At 35.1% G+C, this 16,666-nt stretch overlaps 2 protein-coding genes across 4 annotated transcripts in view; one reads left to right on the forward strand and one right to left on the reverse strand.

Moving 5' to 3' along the window:
• The window catches only part of LOC131425238 (coronin-7), a 31,695-nt gene extending 17,321 nt beyond the window's left edge, over window positions 1-14,374 (forward strand). For all 3 annotated transcript variants that reach the window (XM_058586958.1, XM_058586959.1, XM_058586960.1), the window contains one exon: window positions 12,005-14,374. In XM_058586958.1, coding sequence (XP_058442941.1) covers window positions 12,005-12,097 — 93 coding nt within the window. In that variant the 3' untranslated portion in view covers window positions 12,098-14,374. The remainder of the gene's footprint in view (window positions 1-12,004) is intronic.
• Window positions 7,927-10,576, reverse strand: LOC131425239 (protein vreteno). The gene is made up of 3 exons (XM_058586961.1): window positions 10,136-10,576; window positions 9,698-10,081; window positions 7,927-9,576 (listed from the first exon to the last, which is right to left on the reverse strand). The coding sequence occupies exons 1-3, from the start codon at window positions 10,468-10,470 to the stop codon at window positions 8,046-8,048; spliced, it is 2,250 nt and encodes a 749-aa protein (XP_058442944.1). The 5' UTR covers window positions 10,471-10,576; the 3' UTR covers window positions 7,927-8,045.
• Window positions 14,375-16,666: the final 2,292 nt, after the last annotated feature.

A 16,666-nucleotide genomic window follows, 5' to 3' on the forward strand; every position in this document is an offset into this window, starting at 1 on the left:
ACCAAGAAAAACGGACACATAGAAACTAGAATTTTTTTCAATGATTGAGCGCAGTGGGTTTATCTCTCGTTATATTGTCTTGTAAAAAAGACTGGACGTAATGGATTTTTGAATTCTTCACACTTTGAATATATGCGATTGAATTAGCATTATTGTTAGTGATTACTCTTACACTAGAGCTATAAATCATGAGTAATTATGAATGATTAACATGAGGTTATATGTATATGTATTGACTAACTTGCTAACCATGTATATGCCTGAGTTTAGTAGCAAGCATGGATTCTTCTTCAAAAGAACGATTGAAGACAAGAGAGCATTCAAGTATTTTCGATATCTTTGCCAGTCGTTTACCAGGCCCTTCCCGGCGATGAGATAGAATTTACGAAAAAGTATTCACCATTAACTTTTTTTCGGAATTATATAGCATGATGGGTCTAGAAATGTCTGTTTCAACGATAACGAACCGAGGACCAAACAGCCTCTGGCCTCCGGTGCCAGAAATCATCAATAGTTTAATAATTTCTTAGATTACATTATTGGAATACATTCCAATTATAACTAATAGTTCATCATACCATGCAGTTAAAATTATTTAGTGAACCTTTTCTCAAGCACATATTTAGGGCACGAAATTAAATATAAAGTTATTTCGTAGTTCCTTATTATTCAATCGATTTTGAAAGCAAAATCAAGCATTGATTAATTGTATTCATAATAATTGAAAAACCAATGAATTCCAATAGGTTTTCCATGCTGGCTGGCTCGAAGCTGACCCTCAATGTGTATCACTTTTTTTTGTATATCAGGTATATAAACGATAATACTTGGCTTGTATTCATTTCATTCAGTAGCTTGTAAATGATGAAGTTTTAGTTTTGCTATAAAAATTGCTACAATCTAAAATAATACCTGTTTTACGATATTACACAGCCAAGCATTATTGCTTCAGCAACATCAACAGAGTTGGACATTATTAGCATTATAAATGACAGCTACTTAGATGACATTATAAATGACAGCTACTTCTTACAATACCCATTTTATTGTATTCCACTCGTTTTTATTTCAACACAAAACCCAATACTGCATAAATTCGCGTCATTATTTGATATGTAATTTTTGCTCACGATATAATGCCACCGTGCCCACCGTGCATTTCTCACACCACCTCAATAGGAAACAGCAGCGCGCAATCAATAAAAAAATGCAGAAAAGTTTATGTAAACTTTTTCAATTTTTGGTTGTTTTAGCTAAAATTTTATAGCTTTGAGTTGCATTTTCAGATTCTTTGTGAAATTCTGCTACAAACACTACTTTTCAGTTCTAAAATCATCCCCGTGGGACGGAACAGTGACCGTTTTTTCAATTTTTGGTTGTTTTAGCTAAAATTTTATAGTTTTGAGTTGCATTTTCAGATTTTCTTTGTGAAATTCTGCTACAAACACTACTTTTCAGTTCTAAAATCATCCCCGTGGGACGGAACAGTGACCGTTTATACATTTCAAAAACCAATTACGGCTCGGTAAAGCAAAATTTCAAAATTCTAAGAATACTTAGTTATGATAAATTTGATTTCGAAAACTTAAGTGTTTTTGGTATTTAGAAAATCGGCCTAGTTTTTGAATAATTGATCAAAAACGCAATTTTCGCATTCCGCTACATTTCACCTTTTTTCACACTAGTTTTGCAAGACAAAAAACAACAACAAACCGTTCCAGCAAATTGAACGAATATTTCGTGCAATATATCGTTCAACAAGCGCTCAAAAACCAACAAAATTGAACGGTCTGCTGAGAGGGTATTCGGTTAAATTACTTTGGACGAAAAAATCGACACGTTCACACTCGCCGACTACTGAGTGTAGGGATGTCGTAATATCGATCGATTAATAACCCAGATAATCGAGTAACATTCAATTAAACTTTAAACTAACATTCGATTATTGAGCTAATCGAATAATTTAAAAAATCCTTCAGTAATAATCGAATGAATAGTAATCGCTTAATAACCTAGATAATCGAATAAATTTCAATCGATTAGTTTTAAAATTATACTCGATTAATAAATAATCGAGTAATTCGAAAATTCCGACATCTTTAACTGAGTGTACGTAAGGATGTTGTAAGATTGGTCGATTATTCGAGTAATCGATTAATAGTCCAGATAATCGAGTAATATTTAATTGATTACCCACTTAGAAAAAAACGTTCAACGGTGGTCCTTCATTGGTCCAATACGTTGTATCATTGGTCCAATGAAAGTCCAATCAATCGTTCAACGGGAGGCCAACACGGGTCCTTCGTTTGCCGATTTTGAAACAGACCGTTGAACCGAATGCCATTTTTTTCGTTCAACAAACCCGGCAGACAGAGGTCCATTGTTGAGCCATTTTTAACATGAGGAGTTGGAGCCCCGTTGGACTAGTTTTACTGCAGAATTTCTGAAGTTTTCTCCACTCATTTGTTTAAACTAACAATACATACCTGCACAATACTTCTACTTCACGTAGAATAACAACAAATTTTCTTTCTATGTAAAGGTAAAACTTAATTTTCACACTATTTTTGCAAGAGAAAAAACAACAACAAACCGTTCCAGCAAATTGAACGAATATTTCGTGCAATATATCGTTCAACAAGCGATCAAAAATCAACAAAATTGAACGGCCTGCTGAGAGGGTAGCTTGAAACTAATATTCGATTTTTGAACTGATCTGATAATTCGATAACTTCAATAGTAATAATCGAATAATTGATCGGGTAATCGATTTATAACCCAGATAATCGATGAAATCTGAAAGACACAGTGGAGTGAAAATGACCAACTAATCGAACGAATCGAATGATAAACGGGACTGATTTGGTTTAAACAACATGAATAGAATTCTAAGCAGTCCATTTTCTAAGTAATTAAACGGCTGAACCGATTTTCACAATCTTAGATTCAAATGAAAGATATTCACCCTCATTCTTGTTTACGTCCGTATCGAGCATACGACGAACGGGTACTTTCGAATGAATACGAATAAACCATTCTTGTTTTCACTCGAATGAATTCGAACGCGACTCGTTTGCCACAAAATATTCAAATATCAGTAAACTTTTTCAAATATATGCTAAGCCTTGATGAAATCAGTCCAATTCTTGTGATTAACCATATGCAAAACGCTAGAACGTATGCCAGTTTAGCTGCAAACGATACGTGTATTCGAACATCATTCGTACAAACGAAAAGTCCCATTCTCGTTTATGGACGAAATGCCGTGGTTTCGATTCGTCAGTTTAATGTTGTGAATCAACCGTTCGAACACATTGAAAAAAGTTTAACCGATTCCCAACAAATTTATTTTCAAATCTAAAAGTGATTTGCAATCAAATAATAAATTTGTGTTTTACATAGAACCTTTAGAAAGCATAACAGCCATAGTAAAATTCTGTTTTATTTCTGGTGAGCGTTCGAATATATGCGCGGTTCCAAATTTTTGCGTATCAAATTTTACGTCTATTAGGTACTTCATGGGGAACACGTCATGGGTAAACATGATTTATTTTATATTAAATGCATGATTTTACCAATGTAATAAATATGTTTTAGATAGACAATATTGCAAGAAGAATGCAACATTTTTTTCGCAGATACTACTGATCGGACTGCTATTTAAATGCTTGTTTTTTAATTTGCACGAAGTTTAATTTGAAAATTTCATTTACCGACTTGAATAAAATTGGTCCTGAGTACGATATTTATTTATTATGTAGGATTCGTCACTTCATTGATGCTTGCATTTTTCCTAAAAAAAACTACCTGCGCTGCCGATCCTTGTTTTGCACAGGAATTGCGTTCGTACACATTCGAGTGAAAAGCATGTTCGTCGAATAGTTTATACGGGCGTAAGCAAGCAAGAAAAAAACATGTCAGGTAACAAATGATATCAAAAATTTTTAATTACAACTCAAATCTGTACCAGAACTGATAGTTTAAAGTTGGATGATCGTTGTTTTTATGCATGTACGATGTTTAAAAGTGTGATTGATTCGAACGTAAACGGGAATACGAATTTGATACACACACTAAAATTTTTTAGCTGAGTCTCGGCAAAAAAAATGCCGATTCGCACAGCTGAGGAATCAGTAATCATCTCGGTAAAAATTAAAATTACTGAACTTCTCGGCACCCTCAAATTTGACAAACGTCAAATATTACCGAAATCGTCAGCAGAAGATTTACTGTTTGTTCAGTTAAACTTTCACTGAGTATTCAGTAACGCAATGAAAAACAAAAATAAAAACGAGAAAGTAAAATACTGAATCATCAGTAATTAAAAAGTTAACCGATTAATTCTGTTCGTGATTTGTCAACATTATGAACAGGCCGTTTGGAATCAAAAATTCATTTTATTTACACTTAAAGTAGACTTACAAATTTGTTGCCGGTAGTGCTAAAAGGGATCTACCTGAAAACAAGTGGCATAAAATATTTAAAAAAAATTGTCGGAAGGCTCGCATTCAATACCGAATACTGTATAAGACATGCAAAGACCATTAAATGTTGACAGTATTCTCGGTCCCGCGGGAATTACTACATCTTTCCAAATTAGAGAGCAGTCTCCTTCGCCAAATTCCTCAGACATCACTACTAATAGCGACGCTTCCGGATGCCGCCACTTTGAGTCGAGCTGGAAATATGAAAATATAAATAGGTTTTTATATATTGAGTTAACTTCCAAAAATTCCATGATAACTTCACGACAATAGAAATAAGCAATAGATAGAATGTGTTGCAATCGTACTTACTGAATAGATCGTAAGATAGATTCTTACGTCTTCCTTACTAACAGTTTCTAAAAGATCCATTTTCACTAGAAAATTTCACCAGAAAATAACCGCGCAATACGAAGCGAAAATGTAACGCGGCAAGAAATGACAGCTGGCGTGCTGAATTTCGGCAAAAGCTAGCGCATATTCCGAAATCTCGGCAAACGTAACTGCATATCTGTTGTTTACTGATAAATTCAGCAAGCAATTATGCCAAATTTCGGCAAATTGAAGCATTTTACCGAAGTATCAGTGAATGCATTTGACGAAGTTCAGAAACATGCGTATTGATTACTGAGTAATCAGCAAAGTTATGTGTTGCCGATCAGTTTCGTCATTTTATTATGCCGAGCTCAAGAAATGGTTTTAAGTGTGCACTTTCGAACGTATCGCATACGGCCGTAAACAAGAATAAGGGTGATTATGTTCCCATAAGTGTAGAATTTCCGACAAAGGTTAATTGTGTATGAAATTTCAAAAACCCGTCATTTAGAGCGATAATGCAAAAAAGGTAAAATTCTTAAAATTTGGCTCAATATTGTTTCAATTTATAGGTTGTGTTAGTTGCTGGTCAAACTAATCGTTTTTAGCTACGCCGGTTTCCAGTGTAAGGTATATTTACCTAAAAAGGAGTTAATTATCTCTTCACTTGAAGTTATAGTTTAATGGTAGTTTTGCACTATGGAAATGTACGACTTTGATAAAATTTAAAACAAGCTCAAGGCAGCTCTGCGCCTAACAAGAACGTTTTTCGTTTTTGAACCTACACGCGGGCGAGTCTGACTCCGAGTAAAACCAACACGTGGTACGCGCCCTCATAAAAAAGAAAAAATAAACAAACTCGCGTGGATGTCGTGGTGCGACCCGAGATTTTCAAAGCGAAACTACGCGATTGGAGTCCGATCTAGAGCGACCTCAGTTTGCTAAAACAAACATCTCAAAAGTTGTTTGGGCGACTCTGGGTCAGCTCTCGGGCTGCTCTGATCAATAAACGAAAACGGTATAAAACAAATCAAAACATATAGTAAAATAGATTCATTCTTATAAACTATCTCAAGAAGAATGAAGGAATATCAATTTATTGAAGCTTTTCTTAATCTGAAATCAATATCAAGTTTGAACCAAACGAAAAATCACCCAACTTGATGTCCAATGCATTGTACTTTTTACGTAATCCATTTTTTATCGATGAACTCGATCATCAATGAATTCAATCAAATCCGGAACTATACTAACCGAAAGCAATGTTATGTCTTCTTTTGACAGTGCGTCACCAAACTCTTGGAATTCAACCTCCTCGGTAGTCTCTACCGCCATCCGTTCGTTTTCTTCTAGATAGATATCCAAAAACTCAGAATCAATTTTGACCCCAGGTAAAAATTAAAATTACTGAACTTCTCGGCACCCTCAAATTTGACAAACGTCAAATATTACCGAAATCGTCAGCAGAAGATTTACTGTTTGTTCAGTTAAACTTTCACTGAGTATTCAGTAACGCAATGAAAAACAAAAATAAAAACGAAAAAGTAAAATACTGAATCATCAGTAATTAAAAAGTTAACCGATTAATTCTGTTCGTGATTTGTCAACATTATAAACAGGCCGTTTGGAATCAAAAATTCATTTTATTTACACTTAAAGTAGACTTACAAATTTGTTGCCGGTAGTGCTAAAAGGGATCTACCTGAAAACAAGTGGCATAAAATATTTAAAAAAAAATTGTCGGAAGGCTCGCATTCAATACCGAATACTGTATAAGACATGCAAAGACCATTAAATGTTGACAGTATTCTCGGTCCCGCGGGAATTACTACATCTTTCCAAATTAGAGAGCAGTCTCCTTCGCCAAATTCCTCAGACATCACTACTAATAGCGACGCTTCCGGATGCCGCCACTTTGAGTCGAGCTGGAAATATGAAAATATAAATAGGTTTTTATATATTGAGTTAACTTCCAAAAATTCCATGATAACTTCACGACAATAGAAATAAGCAATAGAAAGAATGTGTTGCAATCGTACTTACTGAATAGATCGTAAGATAGATTCTTACGTCTTCCTTACTAACAGTTTCTAAAAGATCCATTTTCACTAGAAAATTTCACCAGAAAATAACCGCGCAATACGAAGCGAAAATGTAACGCGGCAAGAAATGACAGCTGGCGTGCTGAATTTCGGCAAAAGCTAGCGCATATTCCGAAATCTCGGCAAACGTAACTGCATATCTGTTGTTTACTGATAAATTCAGCAAGCAATTATGCCAAATTTCGGCAAATTGAAGCATTTTACCGAAGTATCAGTGAATGCATTTGACGAAGTTCAGAAACATGCGTATTGATTACTGAGTAATCAGCAAAGTTATGTGTTGCCGATCAGTTTCGGCATTTTATTATGCCGAGCTCAAGAAATGGTTTTAAGTGTGCACTTTCGAACGTATCGCATACGGCCGTAAACAAGAATAAGGGTGATTATGTTCCCATAAGTGTAGAATTTCCGACAAAGGTTAATTGTGTATGAAATTTCAAAAACCCGTCATTTAGAGCGATAATGCAAAAAAGGTAAAATTCTTAAAATTTGGCTCAATATTGTTTCAATTTATAGGTTGTGTTAGTTGCTGGTCAAACTAATCGTTTTTAGCTACGCCGGTTTCCAGTGTAAGGTATATTTACCTAAAAAGGAGTTAATTATCTCTTCACTTGAAGTTATAGTTTAATGGTAGTTTTGCACTATGGAAATGTACGACTTTGATAAAATTTAAAACAAGCTCAAGGCAGCTCTGCGCCTAACAAGAACGTTTTTCGTTTTTGAACCTACACGCGGGCGAGTCTGACTCCGAGTAAAACCAACACGTGGTACGCGCCCTCATAAAAAAGAAAAAATAAACAAACTCGCGTGGATGTCGTGGTGCGACCCGAGATTTTCAAAGCGAAACTACGCGATTGGAGTCCGATCTAGAGCGACCTCAGTTTGCTAAAACAAACATCTCAAAAGTTGTTTGGGCGACTCTGGGTCAGCTCTCGGGCTGCTCTGATCAATAAACGAAAACGGTATAAAACAAATCAAAACATATAGTAAAATAGATTCATTCTTATAAACTATCTCAAGAAGAATGAAGGAATATCAATTTATTGAAGCTTTTCTTAATCTGAAATCAATATCAAGTTTGAACCAAACGAAAAATCACCCAACTTGATGTCCAATGCATTGTACTTTTTACGTAATCCATTTTTTATCGATGAACTCGATCATCAATGAATTCAATCAAATCCGGAACTATAATAACCGAAAGCATTGTTATGTCTTCTTTTGACAGTGCGTCACCAAACTCTTGGAATTCAACCTCCTCGGTAGTCTCTACCGCCATCCGTTCGTTTTCTTCTAGATAGATATCCAAAAACTCAGAATCAATTTTGACCCCAGCCTTCTCAGCTTCCTCTAGTCTAAACACTTTTGCATCAGTAGTGCGTACCTCCACTGCCAAACTGGGTGGTATTTTTCGAATATCCTCTAGTTTTGCCATTAGCAAACAACCGTAATCGCAAAGAAATATGGAAGGCCGACCGTCGCCAACAGATTCTAAGCAAACGCCCCTATACCAGGTGCTCATATTCCTTACCAGGCACAGTTCGTTTAAGCGAGGAGTGTAAGGTTCGGAAAATTTCTCCACTTTTTTACCATAGCTTTGCAGTTTCTGCTGGAGATCTTGTAGGTATGGAAGATCTTGGTACGCAATAAGGGTTACACGAAAGTCGAGTTTGATTGTAGTGCGGTTCAGAATGATGATGTCTATTTTTTCATTAACTGGCAGTTTTTTATGAGATACCTTATTGTAGTCAATGAACGAATCAATATTTTCGATGACTTTTATTACTGGCAAGGTTATCAATTGGTTGATGTATTTGTTGACAGTAACACCTTCGACTGTACGAAGTTGAGCGTCCACTAGATTGCGACTACCTTCGACTTTTACTTTCATTTCCAGAGGTTTATTTATGAGGCTGTTTAAGTAATACATTGCTTTCTCGACATGGCCATACTCCTCGGTTATGCCCTTGAGATGGACTTTATGAACTCGAACGGGTCTGTATTTCAATTTATCATCATTTAATTGTTTCATATCTTCAATGTTTACGAGTTCAACCGAACCAAAATCCACAAATACACAATGGGCTTGCTTTTTTGATACTTTAATAATCAAAACACGCGCATAAGCATTGAGTGGCCGATAAAGGGCCAAACATATATCGCCAGGTTCAGGAGAATCTGTTATTTTTTCGGCGCTGAGTCCGGCTTTGGCCACATCACTAAGCGTTTGCAGATAGCCGATGTTACTTTCCTTTTCCAACGATCTCACGAAAACCCGCTCTGGGGTTAGCACGGATAAAATAGTAACATGTGATCCTTTGGGAAATTTTTCCTGTGTAAGTCCATCAAGCTCTTCGAAATATCCTTTATTGGCTGTTTTCTGTATGGGAGAACGTTCTTTCCATCCTTTCAAATGACACGAACTCTGGTGCTTTTTGTAATCTTCGCGTTGGCAGTGCGTTGAACAGTATGAAGACTCACAAATACTACATTTAAAGAATCCTCGATGACCACATGCAACACATCGAGTTTCCGGAAACAACAGTCTTTGCTCATCTGAAAGACCCCTGTATCCAAATACTGGCGTATCATTCATATGATCTATTACTGTAACCTGCTGAATGGTGATTCTTTGAAGTAAATTGTTGATGCGTTCCTTGATGTTGAATTCCAATCTGAATAAGCGAATAAAGTTGATTAAAATTTCATTGTAGTTAAAGTATGAATAGGTTTGAATTGTGCAATAAATGAGTCGTTTTATGTCGTTAATGTCTTTTGCTGCTCTACTATACTTACTTTGTATTTGGAGCTCGATGTTCGCTTTCCAAAAGCATCACAATACTAAAAGTTTGATCGCAATCTACGGTCGACAGTGCTGAAAATTTGTTTGAATAGTGACTCGCTGTTGACAGATCCTGCTTAGCAGGGAAGCGGATTTTAAGTGGTATCGAGAATCCTGTCTTGATTCTTCGTTGTGCCAATGTGGTTTCCCAATTTTCCTCATCTCCACTAATTTCTTGCATAGGAATTAACCGTTCCCCAGGTGCCGATTCAAAAGGTGGAGGAGGAGCTGGGAAACTTTCCACTTCCATTGGTAGCGTCTTTTTTTCGTGAGCAAAGGTAGGGTAAAACTGAAATCCTAACTTGCGGTTCAGTTCTTGAATCGCTAAACCTGCCTCACTAAAAGTAATAATTTTATTGACAACAGTTGCAACGCACACGGTTTTTGTTTACCTTTGATTAGCGAATTCAACAAACGCATAATTCCCATTATCCTTAGGTTTATGCACACTAACCACAGTTCCATATGGCCGACAAAGTTGGATTAATCCATCCGCTGTCAAATCTTGTGTGTTTTTCAAATGAATCCGAACAGCTGGAGGATCGCTTAGTGCCATTCCGCTGCATCCGTCACCTACGGAACTAGTCGCTTTTGCTGCTGCTGCAGCTAACGCACCCGGTTGCTGCCTGTCATCCAAGTCTGCTCCGGGACCCCGGTCGTAGCGATTCAACAGCGGATTGTAATAGTCGCGCTGCATTTGATTGTAGTCTTCAATCAAATTTTTCATAATTATTATTACTTGCACACCGTTAGAATTAAAGTTTCACTCAACTGATATTTTTACTTCAGAATAAGGAACAAAAAACCGCGAGGAGAAATGCGAGATGCGTTACTTATTTTTCGATTTGACAATTTAATTAACACTTTTTTTTTGTTTACTGTCAGTACAAAATATTCATTCCAAATAAAATTCATTCAACAGTGTTGCCAATTTTTCTAAGTCTATTCGTCATTTGAACAGATTGTATTAGAGTGACTATAATCAGAGTGGCGATAGCTGTTCGTTTGGAATGACAGCTCCCAGTTCCAAACGAGCAAACGACCTGTCAATTCAATGTAAAGCTAATGGAATGTTTTGAATTGTTGCCAAACTTATGGATGAGATGTCGTCACTCTGGTTATAGGCACTCTAATTGTATAGCCCCGAAATTCAATGAAAGTATTAGGCTCTTTGACAGCTCACTTACAATTATAAATGCAAATTAGATTGGTTTGTTTTCATCAGGAAACGCAAGCATTAAACACGATTTAGTCGATTAATCAACTTCGATCGCCGTCAAGATTAATTTAATAATATTATTAGTTAGGATATTACTCACGTACCCGACGTCAAAATATTTCGTGTACTTGACGTTGTGTGGCTCCATAAGAATTGCTTACATTTAATGTTGTTCCGTAACCGTTCCATGCAGGTGATAGGCGCCTGATGCCACGTATGATGATGTTTCAATTTGTGACTGTGACCGAGAGAAGGTTATTGTAATACATTTCTTAACGTTTACTGTTATGCCATTTTAGTCCCACATGTCTGAGACCTTCTAAATGTCCATTTCTAGAGCACAAGACTCCATTACTTTGATTCGTGGAGAACGGAAAGCATCTTTGAAATTAGTGGGTCATATTAGTTGATGGCCATACAAACTTACTTTAGCTGTACAAGTTGCGGTATCAGGTACCAGAAGTAGCGGTCCTTTTACAGCAATTTCACTTCACGTCTTTAATCACTTTAGTACTTCAAAACTATACTATGACAATCCCAGAAAACCGGCATCGTGATCTTTCCGATCCATTGAGCCTCCCTTCCAGGCAGTCGTGCCGCGACGACTTCATTCCATTGTCGGGTAATCATTTATTTCTCTGGGGTATAATAATGGATCCAGCCAAAAATGTACTCGAAGTGGACTTACGTACGTCTTTTCAGTCCTAAATAAGTATGTGCGAGATCCAGCGGCAGGATATCCTTCTCATTTGCAGAATCTTGCCGCACTTTCTCTTTCCAATCATCCAGTACAATTAAGTGTTATATTATTATTGTCGTTTATTTTACCCCGTATTCAATTTCGATTTTATTTAGTTTTCACACTGTTCGCACTCCTTCTGGGTAGGTTCCTGATAGAAAACAAAGATGTATTCCAAATAAAAGCCTTTACCACATAATATTCCACCGAAATTGCTGTAGAATAGCAAAGCATATTCTAAATGTTGCATATAATTAAGAAGATAAACTAATTCATGTACTATTCAATGCTCTATATTTTCAGATTAAGAACTCGGTCAGCGCGCGCATGCCAATGAATCGTAAACTGGAGCAGGATGACATGGAAGGAGTGGATGAGAAGGAATGGGAAGAGTAGAAAAAATAACATGTCATTTCCACATTATCAAAATTTTAGCAATGCAAGTATTGCCTGCAACTGAGATTTTTTCAAACCAGGTTTGCACTCAGCAAAAAGTATTATGATGGAAATACTTCAGTTTCACTAACACCTATTAATGAATGAAACATTCTTTGATCGCATCATCGTATTTGGTCCTTAGTTTTCATTCATCGATGTTTTCATATTGTGTACACTTTATATATGTACGCTAATACTAACGATAGTATTTGTAATATTTTACAACAGTCTAACATTATGAATGTGTACTACTTATAGAGAAGTAATTTTGGAACAGCTTAAATTTTTATTGTACTTGATTCGTTCTAAGTTCTAAGGGAACGAAAAATCGAATTCTATAACAAGATTTTGTAAGATGTACAATAAAAAAATGCCACTAGAAAACTTTTCAGTAGAATTTTATATGCATCATCACGCAACGATTGCGGTAACATACAAAACATAGATAATAAATAAGGAGTTGGCATTATTAGAAGGATGATTTCAAAACAAACACTAGGACGACAGAGCATAGAGTTTCATGTTGTAACTATCCAACTGCCAATCTTTGACCATGACATACAAATTTTCGCTATGATATGTACACCGTGAAGTATTTCGCAACACAAGACAAAACTTCATTTACACTTTGAATGGAAGAATTGCCGTTTCGGAATGTGTAATTCCACGTATCTGGCAAATAATAAACAAATATACGCATTCTAAATTTTGAAAATGTTAGGTTCGTTAAGTGGATTGGATGCTAGTCAAATAATGATGCTCAAATCAACAGTAAGTCTATAAATAATACAAACTCATGATAATGATGCTTATAACGCGTATTTCGCTTAGTAGACTTGTATAATCGTAGGATGGAATCATTAAAAGCAAAACGGTAGGCGAAAGCTCTCTGAAGACGCACAAATGTATAATTTTAATCAACGGACAAAATAACTTCTGATTCATATATGACAAGAAAGAAGAACAAGAAAAACAAAACGGCAAATATTAATTTTACTAAAACACTCCGTGAAATAATTGTGATGATTTCTTCAATTGGAATATGCAATGAGTGCTTTGTTTAGTTAAGAATGACAAATAAATGTGAGTGTGCCATCGATAGAAATATATTTTTTCATAATTTTGTTACTTTTTATATATTAACATATATATATTTTAAATTGGTACTTGTCGTAATCGTTTTTGAGTGTCATCATTTCAGTTTTTGGTGAATGCGACCCTTCCATATCTCATATTGGTTATAAAGTATTTTTATAACTCATATGATGTTTGTTGTAATAACAATCTTTATTTTCCATCAACATTTCTGAATAAGTAATAATTGTAAATACTAAAACCCACTTCACAAAAAAATCTACGCGGTAAGTGCTATGAATGAGAATCCTTTTAACTGTGAAATCGAACGTACGGATCTGGCCGTGATACTAGCGTCCTATCCTCTACATCATCGAGCACACAAAACAATATTACTATTTTTTTTCAATACTAGAGTTTACTTTAACTAGTGATTCAAGTTTCATAGACTGAAATTGAAATGTTTTAATTCGACAAAATAAATTACAATTTACTACCTATAAAAATGACAAATACAGCAATCAGCTTAAATTATTATTCAATCAACAATTGGCTGTGGAAAGTGTTTTAATTTTTTATCTGAAATTATTGTACATTTAGAATTCTAGAAAGTGTAAAAGATTTGCCAATTATTTCCTTCCAGGAATGTTGTTAGAAATTAAAGACTAACATATATAAGTAATAATAGTTATGGATCCTGTCTAATGGTATACATTCATGCATAATTATCAGAAACAAATGCACTCCTGCGCAATATAATGAATTACATAATTATTTCCACCATGGATATTCAGAATAACATCATCGAGTGATTGAAAACGTGATTTCTTTTGCAACAAGCATTAATATTAATATGATATAAAAACTCTACCGTTATCTTATCTAGGTATGAAGTAATCTAAACAGAAATTTAGGTAAAATTTTGATTTCATGCGTCTTATATAAAGTTCGTATTTTCTTATAATTCTGAGGAAATTGATTAATAATTCGTATAACATTTGCATATATACCGAAAATTTCAAGGTCGTATTTGAAATTACGATTGAAGGTAGCATTTCGAAATGATCATAAAAACAGTAATAGGAACGAAACAACAATATGCATGCAGCATTTAGTGCTTAGTGACGCGGCATCGTGAAAAAAAATGATATTGATATAAAATATTATCCGCTTTCTATTTTAATATCGAGAAAGAAATCCTTTAGTGCAATGTTTCCACAAACCGCTGAAATCATGAAGTTTAATTTCTATGGTATCTCTAATGCATCTGACTTCGTGTATCTTGTTATAACTTTCATCACTTTACTTCAGCCAATCTACACCTCATCCGTATGGAACAAAAATCGGCTACGCATGGGTGGAACGGCTTATTCGTTAATTAATCGATATTTCTTCACTTTTTGCGACATTCAGCTAACTTGAGACTACTTGGCTGAGAGATGGTGATGGCGATCACCCAGCTGGAGGACAGTAGTTGAAGTTTTTTAGCATGTTTTTACATATTTCGAAGTAGCGAAGTTGGTAGAGTGTGTCTCCGAGAAGAAAAAGGGTGAAGGTTGAAGTCCTTCTTCTTGGTAATACTTTTTCGTAAAATTTTCATGTTTTTCTGTTTCATGCTTTTCCAACTTTTCTAACTGATGAAGTGATGTGTATAAGTATTAGTTGATTTCGTTTATCGCACACCATCAACATTCACTTCGGAGAGGAGTTCTAATGAATTTGGTATTCGTTCCGATCGAATGTGCAATTTTTATTCTGCATTCCGTTCGAGTGGGGTATGAACTCGAATATAATTTGTTCGAGTTGTTCAGTTTTCGAACATTACTCGATCGAATTGCGTACAACAAGCGTGACGGTTTCGTTTACTAAGAAATGAATAATATAAACAATATAGAACGTGTAAGTAGTGTTGACAGTTTTGATGGTTATGTTAGTGTTCGAAATTTTTAGTGTTCCCGAACGAGAGTCGATTGAATCATACAAGTCGATCGAAATAAAGAAGGCAAAATTCGAACTCAAACGAAAATGTAGATTCGTTCGTATCACAAATCCGTTGAATTGCAGAATCGGGGTGAATACCGAAACTCTATTTGCAATGGTTCGTCTACAGTTCCTCTCCAAAGTATGTGATGAGAGGAAGTTTTATGAGTTTTATGATTACTTTCATAATTGGTTCGTAAAAACATGGGTCAATTAAAACAGGTTTTTTCAATGGTGTGCTATTGAAATACTAAAACAACGTTGCGGTTACGCGACTAGTTTTGCATTTTTTTAATTCACCCCGACCAGGGTTAGTAAAGAGTAAGGTATTTTTAATACCAATAATTATATGAATGTTATATTGATAATAATTTATAATTAATTGGATTCTTCGGTTGCTCGGGTACTAAACAGCATCGTTCAAATTATATCTACCTTAACTTTGTCATTCGATATACGAACGAACGTATTTGTTGTAGTTAGGGTAACAGAGGTATTTTGGCCACTTCATACATTTTGGCCAACCAAACAAACTTTATAGATTTTATCGGATTTTATCAATGTTAAGTAACCCATGTTGCATCAATTTGAAGCTAATTACATTAAATTTCCTATTGCGGAAGGGTTTTTCAAAGATATTACAAAATTAGGTGGATATTTGAAAGTGTTTCTTATTATGTATAGTACAAAAATATTAAATAATTTAAATTTGTGTTTCGTCGCATTCTACAAATTTTGCCAGATCCGTCATACTAATATATGCACGAACAGCACGCTCAGTCAAAGCCGAACTTTGCGTTCAATATCATTCAAAAGTGGTGTCAGGTGTGCTCATTTTTTCAGCAAGATGAAAACCATACACAAGTTTTATGATTGATTTTTTGCGTATGAATTTCTGCAGGCTTAATGCTAATGTTCTCGTGTCTGCAAGTTTTGCATTCATTACAAATATTTTTGCAAATTTTGAATTTCATATCGTTATTCTAAAATTGGATAAAACTGCACACACTGACTTAATAATTTATTAGGTGGCCAAAACAATTTTTGCAAAACTAATATAACTGCTGGTACAACATGAGGAAGGTGATGATTTGCTGCACAATTGTTTTAGATGTACTTGAAGTTTTTCTACAGTGATTTTTTCGGTAGTATTGTGAAACTTAACAGTGATAAGTTGAACAATTGATTTTATCATATGTGAATATTTTTTTAAATATATCTAAGATGAATAACAATTCTAAAACAACTGTGGAATCTTGAAATATGAATAAATTATATTTGTTACTTGAGAAGCTGCATACTTTTTTTTGCAGATAATTGAAACTGTTGGTTTTTGTAGATATTGTCACGATTTACAGACTTTGAAATCGCCTCGATCTTTTGTTTTGCGCGCTGAACTGATTCCATGTATCATACTGAAAGGAAAATTGAAATCCCTAAAATTTACAGACTATTTTAACCTTGCCTGTAGAT

The sequence above is a fragment of the Malaya genurostris genome, chromosome 1 (assembly GCF_030247185.1).
Source record: "Malaya genurostris strain Urasoe2022 chromosome 1, Malgen_1.1, whole genome shotgun sequence".
In the NCBI taxonomy this organism is placed as follows: domain Eukaryota; kingdom Metazoa; phylum Arthropoda; class Insecta; order Diptera; family Culicidae; genus Malaya; species Malaya genurostris.

Excerpts from the sequence above, each read along its gene's own strand:
- LOC131425239 (XM_058586961.1), bottom strand. The coding sequence starts at position 10,470 with ATGAAAAATTTGATTGAAGACTACAATCAAATGCAGCGCGACTATTAC. Across the intron at positions 10,082-10,135 it reads GTTGAATTCGCTAATCAAAG|TGAGGCAGGTTTAGCGATTC; the intron begins GTAAACAAAAAC and ends TATTACTTTTAG. Across the intron at positions 9,577-9,697 it reads CATCGAGCTCCAAATACAAA|ATTGGAATTCAACATCAAGG; the intron begins GTAAGTATAGTA and ends TCGCTTATTCAG.